General features: G+C 41.1%; 1 protein-coding gene across 1 annotated transcript in view; it reads left to right on the top strand.

Moving 5' to 3' along the window:
• Positions 1 to 18,525, top strand: part of MALRD1 (MAM and LDL receptor class A domain containing 1) — a 900,174-nt gene that overhangs the window by 23,581 nt on the left and 858,068 nt on the right. The window contains exons 2-3 of the mRNA XM_073677476.1: positions 3,119 to 3,238; positions 10,732 to 10,829. Coding sequence (XP_073533577.1) covers positions 3,119 to 3,238; positions 10,732 to 10,829 — 218 coding nt within the window. The remainder of the gene's footprint in view (positions 1 to 3,118; positions 3,239 to 10,731; positions 10,830 to 18,525) is intronic.

The following is an 18,525-nucleotide window of genomic DNA, read 5'->3' on the forward strand; positions in this document are numbered from 1 at the left end:
ACCAGAGGAAAAGTATAATAGAAACACCACTTCTGCATTTATAACCCACTCCTGGTTATGGCTTACAAATACGGATGTAAAATACTGACCAAATACTGATCGTGTGAACATGGCTTTAGGATTGGGCGCACAGTGTTCATGCAGTGAGGACGATGCAATAACACATGCGCCGTTTCTCTTTAAAGTACGAAGATACACGCAATAAAATAGCAGGCATCTACTGAGCATGTGCGACCTTTCATGAAAAAACTACGGGACATAGCCATGGCCAACGAGGAGGCAAAAGCCTCTGACATGCTGGTCTTCAGAGGGTGATATCCCGAGCAGCAAGCCGTTTCGGAAATTGATTGCAGTTGAAAACTTCAATTATTTTAGGATTTTAAGTTACTGAGCTGTGATTAATATAGTGGGAATAACTCTTTAACTTGGTAATCATTGCTGGAATACTTTTAAGACATCACAGCTGTCTTTAACCATTAATTGTTTCATTAAGAATTAAAAGTTCCAACTTATCGCATGCCACCCTGGACAGGCTTCTATCAGTGTTTTCTCTAAGTTGAGCGATATGGTAAAAAAAAAAGGAGTTAAAAAAGGCTAAGGCTATGTGCCCACGATGCAGAAATGAAGCAGAAAATTTCCGCCTCGTTTCTGCATCTCCTTGCCCGGAAAAACGCGTGCGGAATTTGACACGCCTTTTTCACGTGTTTTTCGTTCGTTTTGCAAATGCGGAATTGCCATGCGTTTTCTAATGCATTGTAGATAGCAATTCTGCATGCGTAAACGCACAAATAATGAATATGATGCGGATTTTTGAGCGCATCAAAAACGCTGCGGAAAAATCTGCAGCATGGGCATTGAAAGTGCGGAATTTTATTGGGGACCATGGAGGAATGATTACCAAGCGTTTACGCTGCAAAAATTCCGCAGCATAAATGCTTGAAAAACGCATCGTGGGCACGGACCCTATAGTTTCATTCAGACGTTCATGATTTTTTATCATACGTAAAAACACTGATTATAATTCATCAGTGTTTGGTCCGTGTGTCAGTTTTTACCATCAGTGTTTCATCAGTGACTTTCATGGATGAAAAAAATAAATAAATTACAAAGTTTTTCCTATCCATTGCAACATTAATCACAGACCGTGCACGGACTGCTCATTGAGACCATGCGATTTTACTGGACCCATAGATTTATATGCCTAAATTTCATCCTTGACATCGATCAAAAATGGACATTTCTACATGATTTTTTGGACAAAAAACGGTCTGCAAAAATCATGGTCATGTGAACAGTCCCATAGACCAACATGGATATGTTCTATCCGTGAAAACTGCAAACAGAACACGTATGTGATTCATGGACCTCTGAACTGAATGAGGTCTAAGGTCACGGCCCCACTATCAGTGTTCGGTCAGTATTTTTTCTCAGTAGTGGGAGCCAAAACCAGGTGAGGAACAATCAGAGAAAAGGTATAAGAAAAATAAGTCACTAATTGTGAATTTCTCTATGTGCCCACGTTGCGGAAATGAAGCGGAAAATTTGCACTTTATTTCCGCATGTCCTTTCCCGGAAAAACGCATGCGGAATTTCACATGCGTTTTTCGCTCGTATTTAGCGCGTTTTGCACATGAGGAATTGCCTTGCTTTTTTTATTGCATTGCAAAGGCAATTCCACATGCGGAAACGCAAAATTAATTGACATGCTGCAGATTTTTGTGCGCATCAAAAACGCTGCGGAAAAATCCGCAGCGAGGGCATAGACCTTGCGGATTATCATTGGGGACCATGGGGTGCGGATTAACAAGCATTTTACATGCGTTGCAGCTGCGGAATTTCCGCATCAAATATGCTTGTAAAACGCTGCATGGGCACATATCCTTTATCACCCACCCCTGGTTTTGGCTCCCACTCCTGAGAAAAATTACTGACCGAATACTGACCAAATACTAATAGTGGGGCCGAGGCCTTAGAATGAGGTTAAAGATGTGACCTTTCCCAAAATCTTTCACTTTGAACTGGACGCACGATTTAATAGTAGCTGCAAAGTGGAATAAAACATGTGTTTTCTTTAATTTCGCCTCTCCGAATTGTATCATTACATTTTACATCTCACACACTGAGAAACCTAAGCTATTGTGGAGGATGTTCTTTATCTGCTGTGCTGCTGCTTGCTGATGATTGGCCAACCCATACAGGGAGACCAAGTACACACCCCCAGTGGAAACTATCTGATAACACCCACTTGGACTTAACAAAAGTTGACTCATTAGGTGCCAAATACTTTGATTGCTAATAACTCCTCAATGGAGAGGCAAAATAATAATAATAATAATAAAAGCTTTTTTCCGATCTGCAGCCACTATTTCATCATGTGTCTAGTTCAAAGTGAAAAATTTGGTGAAAGATCCTCTTTAAGGAGTCCAATTACAGATATACCTCTGTGCAGAGTCTGGAACACACAGCTTAGAGGGGACAGTGCTTTTTATTATCAAAAATGCAAAAAAAGATTATTTATTGTAAAGTGTTTTTTTTACCAAATACCAACGGGTATAAAAACCATAAAAACACAGGTTTTGAGCAAAACAAAATAAAAACAATTATGTAATGGTTTGGGGTTTTTTTTTTGCATCTGCCACTCCCTCCTCTTCCCAAAAATAAAATAAATAACTATACATATATATTTTGCTTCTCTGTCTTTTTCTCAATTTCTTGGACCTGATTTTTAAGAAAAGACTAGGAAGAAGCCAAATAAAAGACAAACTCTACCATCAGTGAACTCATTCAGCAGCCAGCAATGCGCAGTGAAACAAACAGCTCATATAAGCAAAACGGTTCAACATTTGTAATGCATCACAATTGAAAAAATGCATTTAAAAAAATAAATAAATAATAATTTTCCTGAAGGTGTCCATTTACTTAAATCGCAATCAATTATAAAAATATCAATCATTGTAAAAATGTCTATAATAATGTCACAATGAAAATGTAGTATTCCAGTGCATGGATATCATGGGACACTAGTGCAATATGATTTTGCATGATGGTTATTATTTGAGTGCTTAGCTCCACGCTGGTGAGATACAACATTTTACCCCATTATTCTTACATTTTGTAGGCTCCGAATATGAAAGATGTGATTTTGAGACCGATTTATGCAGCATGATATCAGAAGGGTGGGTCCGAACCAATGGTTTACAAGTTGGAAGTGCATTTTCTGCTAAAAATAATATTACAGGTAAGTAAATGCTTTCTATTACTTTTGTAGTTTTATGGTTGACAGTGCAAGACGTTTCCCTGAGGGCAGTAAGGCCACTGGAGGGGAGGAGAATGTACCCTTTACCAAACTCCATGGTCGGTGAATTTCCATTCTAGTGCCCATTCCCATGTGCTTGGGAAAATATGTCTTAGTGTATGTGCACACAGTCAGTAAACACTGCGGATTGTAAACCACAGCGTTCTACATTACAAGCAAACTAGATGGGATTTCAAGAAATCCCATGTCCACTATGCGTCTCCATGCACCTGCGGATCACTCACGGGCACGGACATGCGGTGCGTCTTTCCAGACCACAGCATGTCAGTTTCGCTTGCGGAGTCGCTAGTCTCCGCAAGAGAAATTAGATCAGCGCAATGTATTGATTGCGGTGAATCCGCATGGTTCAATGAACACATGCGGATTCACCTGCGAGCAGCCCTTTGGATGCAGCATAAAGTATACTGCGTTCAAAGCGCTGACAGTACTGATCGTTTGCACATACCCTTATAGTCCTAGATGCTGATTCCAGTGGGTAATTGTTTTTATTAACGTCTGTTTTTGAGAACTAGTCGCCTAGAGAGTATTACAATTGTGTGCATTACTTCAAACTCGCGAATCCTCACAGCATGCAGCATGTATGCTGTCAGGATTTTCTGATGCCGGTGCCAGAGGCAGGCGGGCATGTGACCGCAAGTATTCGATTTGCATACATGCAGTCAGGTGCCAACTAGACGTGTGCGGCCTCGCGCAATACAAGTGTGTTACACGTCTAGTCGGAATGTGGCCTGAAGTGTGCAAATCACATATTTGCACTCACATGAGTCACATGACCGGCTGCTCCCGGCGTGGGCAAGTCCTCAAGTCTGGACAACCCTTTAATGTTTTATGGATGCTGTTTAATATTTTTTTTCTCCTGTGGTGGCACAGCAGGAAAAGTGTACACCTGCTGCTGGATTTCCTAAAAGTTTTCAGGGGAATGTAGTTGGTGCAAGCAGCAAGACACCTTTTGATCAATACTAACTGTCATAGAGAAAAATTTAAATTCATAAGACATCACCAGGGAGGGGACATATCACCCTCACATTGAACATATTGAATTAATTAAACCTAGGAACAAATGGACAAATTAAAATAAGGGGAATGAGCAAGGGAGCTAACACTTCCATCTCCTTTGAATCAGCTGCCCCCTGCAGTGACCAGTTAATTAAAACAGGAAGATCAACTCTGGGAACCAGATGCCAAAATGGGGACTCGTTTACACAGTGGCATAAGCTTCCTTAGATCTAAGGATCTCTCGCAGCCCAGCCGGTGCCACTGGTCAGATATGAATATTGGGGCTTGCATCAACCTGATATTTATGAGAGATGTATTTTCGGCGTTGTGGCAAAGGGACAAACATGACGCATTCACTCACATCACTCTAGGACCATTCTAACCCCTTCAACCTATAACGGGCCTATGGTTGATGCTATCCAGGTCATGTTTGATCTCTTTGTAAAGGTAAAATTGCAATAAGAAATATGACGACAATATCTAACACCTGGGACCTCCAGTGGTGAAGATATCTGGTAAGTTGGGGATCTCATAAAATTCGGAAGGGCTGAGCACAAACCACAAACAGCCCCCATATAAGCTCATCAAGGGGTAGAATGTGGGAATAACCTGGAGCTATTAACCCCTTTCCAACCAGGTCAGTAATAGTCCGCACCAGGTCGGAAAGGTCGGTTCAGCGGGGGCTCCGGCGCTGAGCCCGCACTGAACCAGGCACATGTCAGCTGATTCTTACAGCTGACATGTGCCCGCAACAGCCGCGGGTGGAGTCGCGATCCACCCGCGGCTGTTAACATGTTAAATGCCGCTGTCAATCTCTGAGAGCGGCATTTAACTCGCTCTTCCGGGAAGCGCGTCCTAAGCCCCGCCCATCGGTGACCCCGTCACGTGATCGCGGGTCACCAATGGGTGGGCATGACAACCCAGGGGCTGCAGCAGACGCCTGTGGTTGTCATGTCTCAATTGCTATGAGCGCCACCTAGTGGTCGGCGCTCATAGCAAGTGAGCATTTCTGCTGCATACAAGCGATCTGCTCATCGCCTGTATGCAGTAGAAGCAATCAGACAACTGCTGCTTCTAGTCTCCTATGGAGACTATTGAAGAATGCAGAAAGTGTAAAAAAAAGTTTTTAAAAATATAAAAAAAATAAAAAAAATATAAAAGTTTAAATCACCCCCCTTTCGCCCCATTCAAAATAAAATATTTAAAAAAAAAAAAACCACATACACATATTTGGTATCGCCGCATTCAGAATCTCTCGATCTATCAATGTAAAAGAAGAATTAATCCGATCGGTAAATGGCGTAATGAGAAAAAAATTCTAAACGCCAGATTTACGTTTTTTTGGTCGCTGCAACATTGTAATAAAATGCAATAACTGGCGATCAAAACATCGGCTCTACCCCAAAATAGTATAAATAAAAACGTCATCCTGGCGTGCAAAAAATAAGCCCTCACCCGGCCCAAGATCCCGAAAAATGGAGACACTACAGGTCTCGGAAAATGGCGTCATTTTTTTTTAGCAAATTTTGGATTTTTTTTCACCAATTAAATAAAAAAGAACCTATACATGTTTGGCATCTACGAACTCGTAATGACCTGGAGAATAATGTTGGCAGGTCAGTTTTAGCAATCAGTGAACGTGGTAAAAAAAGGACCCAAAAAACAACTGTGGAATTGCATTTTTTTTGCAATTTCACCGCACTTGGAATTTTTTTCCCGTTTTCCAGCACACGATATGATAAAACCAGTGATGGCGTTTAAAAGTACAACTCATCCTGCAAAAAATAAGCCCTCACATAGCCATATTGAACTAAAATTAAAAAAGTTCTGGCTCTGGGAAGAAGGGGAGCAAAAAATGAAAACACAAAAACAGAAAGACCCGAGGTCGTTAAGGGGTTAAAAAAAAGAATTTTGGTTTGGATCATTGTTCATTCTGGAAGTCATAGTTCGCTGTGAGGGTGGTCTATGTTCCCAATCGAAGTGCTTCCCTCCGCTATGCACTGAGCCATTTCCGTGACACAGGTTTACTAATTCTATTTCATTATTCCTTTTTATTTTATGTAATTGTATATATTGTATTGTTTGGTTCCTATTTTGTATCATTGTATCATCTCTGTATATTTTTTTTATAAACACTGCCTATCTTTCTGGATTAAATATATAAAATGTAATAGCTCCGTTCCTCTTGTTCTATAAACCGCACCCCTATAGGCATAACCTACCTGTAACGGGTGTCCAATTGGCCTGTATTGGTGGTGGCAACTAGTAGTGTGTAGTTGGCAGTGACCATAAAGGGGTATATAATATTCCAAATGTTGGACTCGAAGGTGTAAATACTATACGCTCACTGTGCGTTCCCCAATAACCAGCCTAGTAGTAGAAGCAACCACGGCCTCATCCATCACTCGTCACTTAATTGTGGAATTGTCCTGAGGATTGGAGGCAGCCAAGTTGCTTTTCCTTGACAACTGATGGCAGCAGAGAGATCTGTGTGATCTTTCCAGTGCCGTCTGTAACAAAGTGGTACTACTGGTGGGATCTGCATGACCCCCTCGGCTGGTAACCTTGATAACTGGTGGCTGCGGTGGGATCTGTGTGACTTCCTGGCTGTTATCAGTGACACTAACAAATAGGGATTGTCCAAAGTAGATACCTCTTTTAAGAAGAGTGTAGCAGGATTACAAAAAAAATATTTTTTATCCCGGGTAAGCATCACTATTGTAAATGGGATTTCAATAGTATTGTAGCTAAATCTATGTTTTCTGCAAAAAGTTGCAATACTAGACACAGCCAGTGAAGAAAAGTGGTGCATTTTAGAAGAAAAAAAAATGAGATTTTTTTGTAATCCTCTAAAGCTCTCGGATCCTATATCCTATGTGTAATATAAAAACACCAATCTTAAGCATCCTGTTGTACTAGACTCATGCATTGAATATGTATCGTCATTATACGACCTGATGCTATCTTGATTAGTTTCGATAACATAACTTCAACACCAGTACAAAGTCCTAAGAACAGATCCTATTACAAGAAATATTCATTTACTAAATCATTAACTTAGGCCTGATAATTGCCGGTTATCTCACTTTGAGTTATGTGGATTTGTATAAGTAATTATGTGCATTATTAGCTGCTTAAAGACGCATTAAAAGAATATAGTTAAAATGACATCTTCTAAGTTTCATCGTTATTTCCATGTGTCTAGTTAACTTCAAAAGCAATGAGATCAATTATAAAAAAAAAGCCGTTCGAACATGATACATTTTTGTTAATAAATAGATTTAAAAACATTGCAGAAATACATTTTGTAAAAGACTGATACAATTACTGGATTGGAAAAAATGTCATCAATAAAACAAATAATGAGATTCAAATAAAATGTTCTAAAGGGGCTGTACATGGTTAGAAAAACATGGCCGCTTTCAAATTCAGCATCATACGTGATCATGGGTTGCTTCTGGAATTGTAGCTCAGCTCCATGCGGCTCCGTTTTTTGGAAAAATATAGACATGTTTTTCCAACGTTTCATAGTTTCAACTACTTTCTGGCCCATAAAATCAATCCAGAAAAAAATGGCAGATGGCTGGATTTGTACCTATCAAAACCTCAAAATTTCTAATTCTGACAAATCCAATATTTTCTAGAAATTTGTAACAAATACAATTAACTATGAATCAATTCGCTCTCTCCGTTAGCCACGTAATATTTATATGTACAGATTGTCTATTTAAAAAAAAATACAATTTTAAAATTAAAAAGCATCATCATTACAAAGCAATTCCATGTTGAGTATGTATAGCAAAAATTTCTGCACACAAAACTGCAGAAAAAACGCAATTTAAATTACTCAAATTTTTTAGGTGTTTTTGATGTTTTTTTCCCTTATCATATGAATTGATGTGCTGCAGATGTGAAACTGCTCTAAGTCTGCAAGGAAAGAATATGAAGCATGTGCATGAGATTTTAGAAATTGCATTCAATTTGCTCGTATTGCACACTGCAGTGTTTTTAGTGCAGAAATTTCTGCAATGTGTGCACATACCCCTAGGCTTATTACCATGAAGAGCCCTTGGCTATGTCTGTTCACACATTGCATTTTTACTGTGTTTTTATTGCTGTGTTTTTTATGCAAATTAAAAGCTGCTTTTTACAGTATCAGCAAAAGCAATGAGATTTCAGAAATGTCATGCACACACTTTTTTTTTCTCTGACTGAATTGCAAAACTTCTGCTTTTTTGAAAACTGCAGCATGTCGGTTCTTTCAGCGTTTTTGCAACTTTTTTTACACATAGAAAGCAATGAGCAAGTACAAAAAAGCAGCAAAAGCACAGCAAATAAATTGCAGCATTTTTAGTGAAAAAAAGCAGGTACAGCAGGATGTGAAACCCTTTTTTTATGATTTCTCAACTTAAAACACAATTTTTTTTTGTTCTCCTCACCTGAGAATTGCTGTTAGGATTAGTACAGTTTAATTAAATTAGGGATATGTGTGAACGTAAACGATGCCCGCCCATTGTGTGAAATTGAACAATACCTGACCAACTCAATGGCCGACCAGTGTGTGAAAAAAATGCTTGAAAAAGTTCTATGGCTAGTTAAAATCTGTCGCAGAATAAATGGAACCTTGACGTTTTTTTCAACTGAATTGGAAGCTGTCTCTTTCTTCTATTGAATTTTTTCCAAGTGAACTCCTTGGAACTTTTTTGATGGTGATTACTTTTTATGCCTATGTGCCATTTGTAATTGTCCAATATTAGAGTGCTGCGAGCCACCTTCCTTTTTACTATGTGTGAAATTGAACAATGCCCGACCAACTCAATGGCCCTACCAATGTGTGAAAATAAACATTGTCCGACCAAGTCAATCCTCCGCCAATGTCTTAGGTAAACTATGTCCACTGTATCTGCTGATGGTTGGGACTAGAGATAAGTTGACCAATTCATGAGACTTCGGTCCAGCATCCAGGTCAGTGATACCTGGGAACTGGACGGAGACCGCAAATCTTTTACCATCCAATGTCCCCGACGCGGCTTCATATTAGCCAGAGTTGGAGCTGTGCGTCCTGCTCATCTCTAGTTGGGACCTGTGGAATGTTTTTTGTTCCTTCATTTACAGTCGGAGTCGTCAGAACTTTCTCATCTTCATGTAGCTTCACTATATGACATCTGACGTCTGGTGTCTGTAAGGCCGTGTTCACATGTTGCAGAAATACTTTGTTTTTTGCTTTCCGCAGGATCCGCACCAAAGTACACAATAACAATCTTCTCCACCTTATTTGATGCGTTTCTGGTGCAGATGTGAAGCCGCGTTTTTTAATGTGCTTTTTATTGTTCAGAAAAGCTTTGATTTTAAATAAAGTAGCCAAATTTTTTTACATGAGTTATTTTTAGGCTCCAAATAGAAGATGAGAGAAAAAAAGCACCAAAACTGCACAGTTCAGAAGCGTCTTTAGACCACAAGGGGCACAGTTATCATGAAATCACATCCACTTTGCTTGGACAGTTAAACACAGCAGAATTTCTGTGCAAAAAAACAGCAGAAAAAATGCAGCATTTATGCTACATGTGAACAAGGTCTAAATGTCCAAGTAAAGTGGATGTGATTTCATGAAATGTCTGCCCTCGGTGCATCTAAATACGCTGCTAAACTCTGCTGTGTTGGTGCATTTTTTCTCTATAGGCCTCTTCCGAAAAAAAAAACGCATGAAGAAAACTGCCATTGCATTTTTAAGGCGCAGAATCAAAGCTTTTCTGTGCTATTAAAAAAGCGTTAAAAATGCGGATTCACATCTGCACCAAAATTGCATCAAATAAGGGGAAAACTCATAAAAGAAATGCAGCAAACGCAGCAGAAATGCAGCAATTCGGTTAATTGCATTTTTTGCATGCGTTTTTATCACATTTTCATGCTGAGGTTTTTGTCTCTTGTTGGTTTGTAATGTTTTAAACAAAGCTGCTTTGGTTTTGATACTTCCTGGTATTTGGCTTTAACAAAACTTTATTGCTACATTCATGTGTGGATTACATGTGTTATTGATGCGTCTCCGCTGCGGAATTTTTCGCATCTAATGAAAGCCTATAGGAAAAATCTGCACAGAAAACTCAGAGTACTCGCGAGAAAAAGTGACGTGTTGCGAATCCGAAACATGCACCGCAGGTCAGTTTACGCTGTGCGAAATAAAAGCACAGTGGGCAGGAGATTTCTATAAATCCCATCTACACAGCATCAAAAACTCATTGTGGGAACTTAGCCTTGAATTTATCTTATACCTTATAACAGGCCCAATTTATAGCCAAAAAGAAATAAAAATTAACTTGTTCAAATAAATGAATGATCACAAGTCAGTTTAATAGGAAGCTCTGAGAATTTTTTTTATAAAGGAATCTCATTTTGTTTTGTTTTTTTTATTCTTCCGATAGCTCATTTTTTGATGTTCACATCAGAAAATGCACCTGGTGCCCAGGCTGTGTTAAGAAGCAAAAATTTCCTTCCAACTGATAATCAGATTTCTTGTCAGGTAATGTATGACTTTATCAAGATATATTTGTTTTCAAATTTGTGCCATTAAAGGGAGAAAAGATTAGGAACCTCTCGTCTGAAATGTATCATGATTACTTTATCATTATGTAAATCAATATACGGTATATGTAGTATAGTGCCTATTAAATAAGTTTAATTACCCTATAATTACCCTACAGAACAATAGAGGCATTATTGAAAATACAAGTATGCAGCTTCAATTAACCCCTTTAATGACACAGTCAATTTTCTTCTTGAGCTTGAATTTTTTTCCTCCTCTTCTTTCAAGAGGTCCTCATTTTTTTTTATTTTTCCATCCACAAAGCCATATGAGGGCTGTTTTTTTTTTTTCTTTTTGCAGGACGAGTTGTATTTTTCAATGACACCAATCATTTTACAATATAATGCAAGAAAAAATTCCAAGTGCGGTTGAAATGGTGAAAAAAAAGACAACTCTTTTAGATTTTAGTGGCTAAAATAGTTTGCACTTGTCTGAATCTGTTAAAAAAAAAATATGGTGTGTTCGGCCATTTTTCAAGACCCGTAACTTTTTTTATTTTTCCATTGATCGATCTGTTTGAGGGCTTGTTTTTAATGTTACAATTTTTTGGTGGTTTTTATATATTTTTCATGAATGTTTACTTCTCGACTTAAATAATTTTATTTTTTAATAGATCAAACTTTTACAGATACTGAATATGCTTATTCTCTAATTTCTTTCTTTTTAACTGGAGAAAAAGGTCTGATTGAAATTGTAATTTTTTTTTTTTAAATTGTTTCATATTTTTAAATCTTTTTTTTTTAACTTTATCGTTTGATCGCTTGTACTTCAGTATTGCCATATATAGTTAAAATAACGGTCTCCTACTGAAGCCCGGTCTTTACAGGAGTACAAATACGGCATCAGCCTTGCACCCTGTGATCATATCAAGGCATAAAGGAAAAACTTGGACAAACTCGTGGGCCATCTTTGATATTTATTAAAAAAAAAGTGTACAATTGAGGAAGTTTTTCCTTATCATCTAATATGGAAATAAATTTAAAGGGGTTGTCCCACAAACAAAGTACATTTTAATTAATAAATCTTAAGAGACAGACCACATGACCAGAGCATTGGGTATTTCCTTACAGGCAGAGGTACACAAAGAAATCATGGGGTCCCGTAGCAGAAGTTCTAATTGGGCCCCGCCCCCCTCCAAAAAAAAACCCCTTAATATTCGGTGTGGTCACAGAAGAGCATATCTCACAACTTTGCGGCCCTTACAAAGTAATTTTCCTCCTATTGAAGCCCCTAGATTGCCCTTTCATTCCCTTATAAGGTATGATGCCAACAAAAGTGCCCTCCAAACACAGTATGATACCTCCACAATGACTTCTTCCACAGTAACCTCCACGATATGGTGACCCTACTGGACCCCTCCCCCCTCAACTTCCCTGGCAAAGTATGGTGACCCCAACACAGTATGATGCCCTGACTGTGATCCTGCCACTATACGCGTCAGACAAGCAATCTCTGCATGTGTCACAGCTGTCTAACAGCCATGACGCTTGCAGGCACGGCGACAGTGAATGAAATGCCAAGCACGCCAAAATACTCGCATGCTCGCCGGAAAGAGTTAACGATACATACTCAATCAACACTACTCAGGACTAGAGATGAGCGTTGTTCTACTCGAACTGTTCGCCAATCTCAAATTCGAGCTGTTTTGGGCGGTGTTCGAGCCGGTCGGCGAACACGAACAATTTGAGAAAAATTCGGCTGTTCGAGGTTATGTTCGATAACTGTTCGTGCACCAAAATCATAACTGGATTTTTTCTCAGTAATGATGAAAATTAATGTTAATACGCAGTTTGAGTGTACAGCGGGGCGGGGGGAGGGGCAAGGGATGGATCTCTGCAGGAACAATGAAGATCTCCATTTTTTTTTCTCTTTCCCGCATTTGCAGTGGGGAGGTGCAATCTGTCAGCCTATCAGCAGCGCACACACGGAGCGAAGTGCTTTTTTTCACACAAGCAAGGGCATGTGTGATTGGCAGTGTATGTCACATGTCCTTGCCCTATAAGACCAAGCCATTTTCCCCGTCGCCACCATTTTCTCACTGCTGCAGCTGCGTGTTAGACGGCACCGCTGTTGCTGTGTGCGCTATACCTTGTTAATTTCAAGCCAATTTTCGCACAAATATACAGATAGCTTGGGAGTAGGGAATAGTTGTGATTGCAGTCCTTTTAAGGACTAGGTTACAGCATTTCCTACGACTTTTATCAGGCAGGTCTGTGCTCTTAAATAGATAGATTGTGGGAGTAAAGACTAATTGTAATTGGAGTCCTTTTCAGGACTAGGTTACATCAGTTCCTATCAGTTTTTGCCAGGCAGGTCTGTGCCAGTGCTGTGCAAGTTTTTTTCACAGCATTTGGCTGAATCTAGCAAAGCTAATCCTTTTTGGCCTATTGCAGAGTGTGTTAGTCAGTGGAGTAGCCTATCTGTGTTGCAAGATATACCACCTGTGTATAGAATACCAATTTTTTTACTGCACCTAGTGAAGTAAAATCTTTTGGGCATAGCATCATTCTATTAGTCCATCTATACTGACCTCCATCAGGTTGCAAACTGAATATAATTTTTTTCTGCATCTAGCTCTGAAAAAATATTTGGGCTTCTAGCAGTGTGTGGGACTTGGTCTATTAGTCCATCTATACTGACCTCCATCAGGTTGCAAATTAAAAATAATTTTTTTCTTCATTTAGCTCTGAAAAAATATTTGGGCTTCTAGCAGTGTGTGGGACTTGTTCTATTAGTCCTTCTATACTGACCTCCAGCAGGTTGCAAATTGAATATAATTTTTTTCTGCATCTAGCTCTGAAAAAATATTTGGGCTTCTAGCGGTGTGTGGGACTTGGTCTATTAGTCCATCTATACTGACCTCCATCAGGTTGCAAATTAAAAATAATTTTTTTCTGCATCTAGCTCTGAAAAAATATTTGGGCTTCTAGCAGTGTGTGGGACTTGGTCTATTAGTCCATCTATACTGACCTCCATCAGGTTGCAAATTAAAAATAATTTTTTTCTTCATTTATCTCTGAAAAAATATTTGGGCTTCTAGCAGCGTGTGGGACTTCTTCTATTAGTCCATCTATACTGACCTCCATCAGGTTGCAAATTAAAAATAATTTTTTTCTGCATCTAGCTCTGAAAAAATATTTGGGCTTCTAGCAGTGTGTGGGACTTGGTCTATTAGTCCATCTATACTGACCTCCATCAGGTTGCAAATTAAAAATATTTTTTTTCTGCATCTAGCTCTGAAAAAATATTTGGGCTTCTAGCAGTGTGTGGGACTTGGTCTATTAGTCCATCTATACTGACCTCCATCAGGTTGCAAATTGAATAAAAAATTTTTCTGCATCTAGCTCTGAAAAAATATTTGGGCTTCTAGCGGTGTGTGGGACTTGGTCTATTAGTCCATCTATACTGACCTCCATCAGGTTGCAAATTAAAAATAATTTTTTTCTGCATCTAGCTCTGAAAAAATATTTGGGCTTCTAGCAGTGTGTGGGACTTGGTCTATTAGTCCATCTATACTGACCTCCATCAGGTTGCAAATTAAAAATAATTTTTTTCTTCATTTAGCTCTGAAAAAATATTTGGGCTTCTAGCAGTGTGTGGGACTTGTTCTATTAGTCCTTCTATACTGACCTCCAGCAGGTTGCAAATTGAATATAATTTTTTTCTGCATCTAGCTCTGAAAAAATATTTGGGCTTCTAGCGGTGTGTGGGACTTGGTCTATTAGTCCATCTATACTGACCTCCATCAGGTTGCAAATTAAAAATAATTTTTTTCTGCATCTAGCTCTGAAAAAATATTTGGGCTTCTAGCAGTGTGTGGGACTTGGTCTATTAGTCCATCTATACTGACCTCCATCAGGTTGCAAATTAAAAATAATTTTTTTCTTCATTTAGCTCTGAAAAAATATTTGGGCTTCTAGCAGTGTGTGGGACTTGTTCTATTAGTCCTTCTATACTGACCTCCAGCAGGTTGCAAATTGAATATAATTTTTTTCTGCATCTAGCTCTGAAAAAATATTTGGGCTTCTAGCGGTGTGTGGGACTTGGTCTATTAGTCCATCTATACTGACCTCCATCAGGTTGCAAATTAAAAATAATTTTTTTCTGCATCTAGCTCTGAAAAAATATTTGGGCTTCTAGCGGTGTGTGGGACTTGGTCTATTAGTCCATCTATACTGACCTCCATCAGGTTGCAAATTAAAAATAATTTTTTTCTGCATCTAGCTCTGAAAAAATATTTGGGCTTCTAGCAGTGTGTGGGACTTGGTCTATTAGTCCATCTATACTGACCTCCATCAGGTTGCAAATTAAAAATAATTTTTTTCTGCATCTAACCCAGCCAATAGTTTTGGCCTAATACCACAGTTTGGCCACTCAGCTCTGCTCGGTTACCATCCATTGTTTTTTTGTGCAAACAACTCCAGAGTTGTGAATTAGTTAACCACCAAAATGAGTGGAAAAAGGCCTGCTGCTGGTGGAAAGGGGAATAGGCGTGTTGGGAAGGGGAAAAAAGGTTGTGTCCGTGGGGTAGGTGCAGAAGAAAGACCATCTTCCAGCCAAACTAAAATGTCTACTTCTTTTAGCGGACAATGTGATAAGATCCCTTTCTTACGGCCACGCCAATCGCTACAAATTCCAGATGAGGCACAAAAACAGCAGGTGCTTCAACGGATATCAAGTGCTCCTTTAAGTGGGCTCTCCTCCACATCAACTTCAACATCACAAATACTCCAGTCCTCAAAGGTGTCACCCAAATCGCACTTGCTTCCTCACAGCTCCCAAATCTCCAGCTGCCCGTCTGAGTATGAGGTAGAACAGATGGTTGAGTCTGCAGAGCTGTTTACTCATACTATAGCCTGGGAATCAGAGGTCGACTCCAGCGCTTCTGTGAATCCAGACGAGGAAATGATCTGCACTGATGCCCAGAATCTTTATGAGTCGGATCCAGGACCAGACGCAGAAGGTTCTGACCATAATGTAGACCCTCATTCCCAAACTGTAACTCCTGTTGGTGGAGACAATGAGGAAGACGATGATAAGACTCAAATACCTGATTGGAGCGACAACTTTAGTTTTTTGTCAGGGCAGGAACAGGTTGGCTCTGAGGACGACGGGTGTGATAACGCACAGGGTGATGATGATGAGGTCGGAGATCCCACTTACTGTCAACCCACAGTCAGCCAAGAGATGAGGTCAGCAGAGGAGGTGGAGGAAGATGCTAGTGACGACGAGGTCAGGTTGCGCCTTCCTGGACAGAGACGTAGTACTGGAAGCACGTCAACAACTGCATCCTCAAACACAACTCTGCCTCTCACCACAAGTCGTGGTGGCTCTTCAGGTCGCATGGGTGCTAAGCCTTGCATAGCCTGGGCATTTTTTCAGATCGATAAAGATGACCCAACTCGTGTTATCTGTAACATTTGTCAGCAAAAGCTAAGTAGAGGCCAAAAAATACATAGTTTGAGTACTTCATGCATGAACCGGCACATGGACATGAAGCATAAGTTGCAGTGGGAAGCTCAGTGTGCTACAATGCGGTCTAGCCGGCCGGGCCAACCACCGTCTGCCATATCTTGTGCATCCGCGGCCTCTTCATCCTCTGTGACTGGGGGGACAGCAGTCACACCTGTTTTGGGGCGCAGACCTGCCACCTCTTTACCCGCAACAGCCAGCGTGATTGGCAGGTCATCATTTTCTTTGGAGGTGGTAACACCAGCTGGTCTTGAGCGCTGTCCGACATCGATAGCACCACCTTTGGATCAAGGCAACCTAACATGTCCGCCTGCATCTTCCTCACAGACCGGCAGTTTGCCGGGGACACCCTTATCAACCCCGTCTAAGCACAATAGCCAGCCCTCGGTCCCTCAGATGTGGACAAGTAAAAGACCATTTCCTCCTAGCCATGAGAAAGCTAAGAGGTTGAATTTCACCATCTGCAAGCTCTTGGCTACAGAAATGCTGCCTTTCCGCCTGGTGGACACAGAGGATTTTCGAGACCTTATGTCCGTCGCAGTGCCCCAGTACCAGATGCCCAGTCGGCACTACTTCTCAAAAAAGGTGTGCCTGCGCTCCACCAGCATGTCGCACACAACATCACCGCTTCTTTGAGAAACTCTGTGTGTGACAGGGTGCATTTCACCACAGACACTTGGACGAGTAGGCATGGACAGGGGCGTTACATGTCGCTGACTGGGCACTGGGTAACTATGGTGACAGCAGGACAAGGGGCTGCTGTCCAAGTCTTGCCGTCCCCACGAGTTGTGCGTCAATCCTCTTTATGTCATTTTTCCTCCACTGCTTCTGCCTCCTCAACCTCCTCTCGGTCTTCCACCTGCACCCAAAGCCTGTCTGGTCATGCCACAAGCTTTCTAACTGCGCAGAAGGGATCCTGCACACCTCCTTACTATGCTGGCAGTAGGGCTCAACGTCATCAGGCGGTTTTTACATTGAAATGTCTGGGAAATGTGAGTCACACAGCTGAGGAGTTGTGGTCAGCTCTGGAGAACCAATTTCATGAATGGTTGTCTCCACTGGACCTGAAACCAGGGAAGGCCGTGTGCGACAATGCTGCAAACCTGGGTGCGGCCCTTCGCCGGGGCAATGTCACACACGTGCCTTGTATGGCTCACGTGTTGAACCTGGTTGTCCAGCAATTTTTAGCCCACTATCCCAGACTAGATGGCCTTCTGCAGAGGGCACGGTCGCTGTGTGCTCACTTCCGCCGTTCGCATCCCGCAGCTCAGCGACTTACATCTCTACAGAAGTCGTTGGGCCTGCCACTTCACCGGCTAAAATGCGATGTGCCTACCCGGTGGAATTCAACTCTGCACATGTTGCAGCGACTGTGGCAGCACCGACAAGCCCTGGTGCAATACGTTCTGACGTATAGCCTGGGCCAACGAGATTCAGAGGTGGGGCAAATCACGCTGGAGGAGTGGTCTCAGATCAGGGACCTATGCACCCTTCTGCACAGTTTTGAAATGGCGACGAAGATGTTTAGTGCTGACGATGCCATTATCAGCATGACTATTCCGGTGATTTACATGCTGGAGCACATGTTAAACAGAATTCGGAGTCAGGTGGTGGCACAAGAGGAGGTGGAGGAAGTAGAGGAGGAGGAGTTGTATGCGGAAGGGCTAACATCTGCAAGGTCCAGACGGTCGGCAGCACCAGGGCGGCAGGCATGTGAGGGTGGGGGAGATGATTTTACCAGGGCGCATGGTAGCAGCCAAACTAGTGAGGAAGGTGCAGGAGCCCAGGAAGAAGTGGAGGACGAACTGATGGAAGACTCATCAGATGAGGGAGACCTTGATCACATTTCTGTTGTGCGAGGTTGGGGGGAGAGGACAGAGGAAGGAAGCATGATTGTTACCTCGCCACCAACACAACAGGGACTTGGTGCTCCTGGATGCGCAACACACATGAGTGCCTTCTTGCTGCACTACCTGCAACATGACCCTCGAATTGTGAGAATTAGAAATAATCCTGACTACTGGGTTGCCACACTGTTAGATCCCCGGTACAAAAGTAAATTTGCAGAAATTATTCCTGCCATAGAAAGGGATGCACGCATGCAGGAGTATCAGCAGAGACCGTTGCAGAATCTTACATGTGCTTTTCCACAAAATACCAG

This window comes from Phyllobates terribilis, unplaced genomic scaffold (assembly GCF_046119375.1).
Source record: "Phyllobates terribilis strain yellow unplaced genomic scaffold, ASM4611937v1 Scaffold_4__5_contigs__length_816908805, whole genome shotgun sequence".
In the NCBI taxonomy this organism is placed as follows: domain Eukaryota; kingdom Metazoa; phylum Chordata; class Amphibia; order Anura; family Dendrobatidae; genus Phyllobates; species Phyllobates terribilis.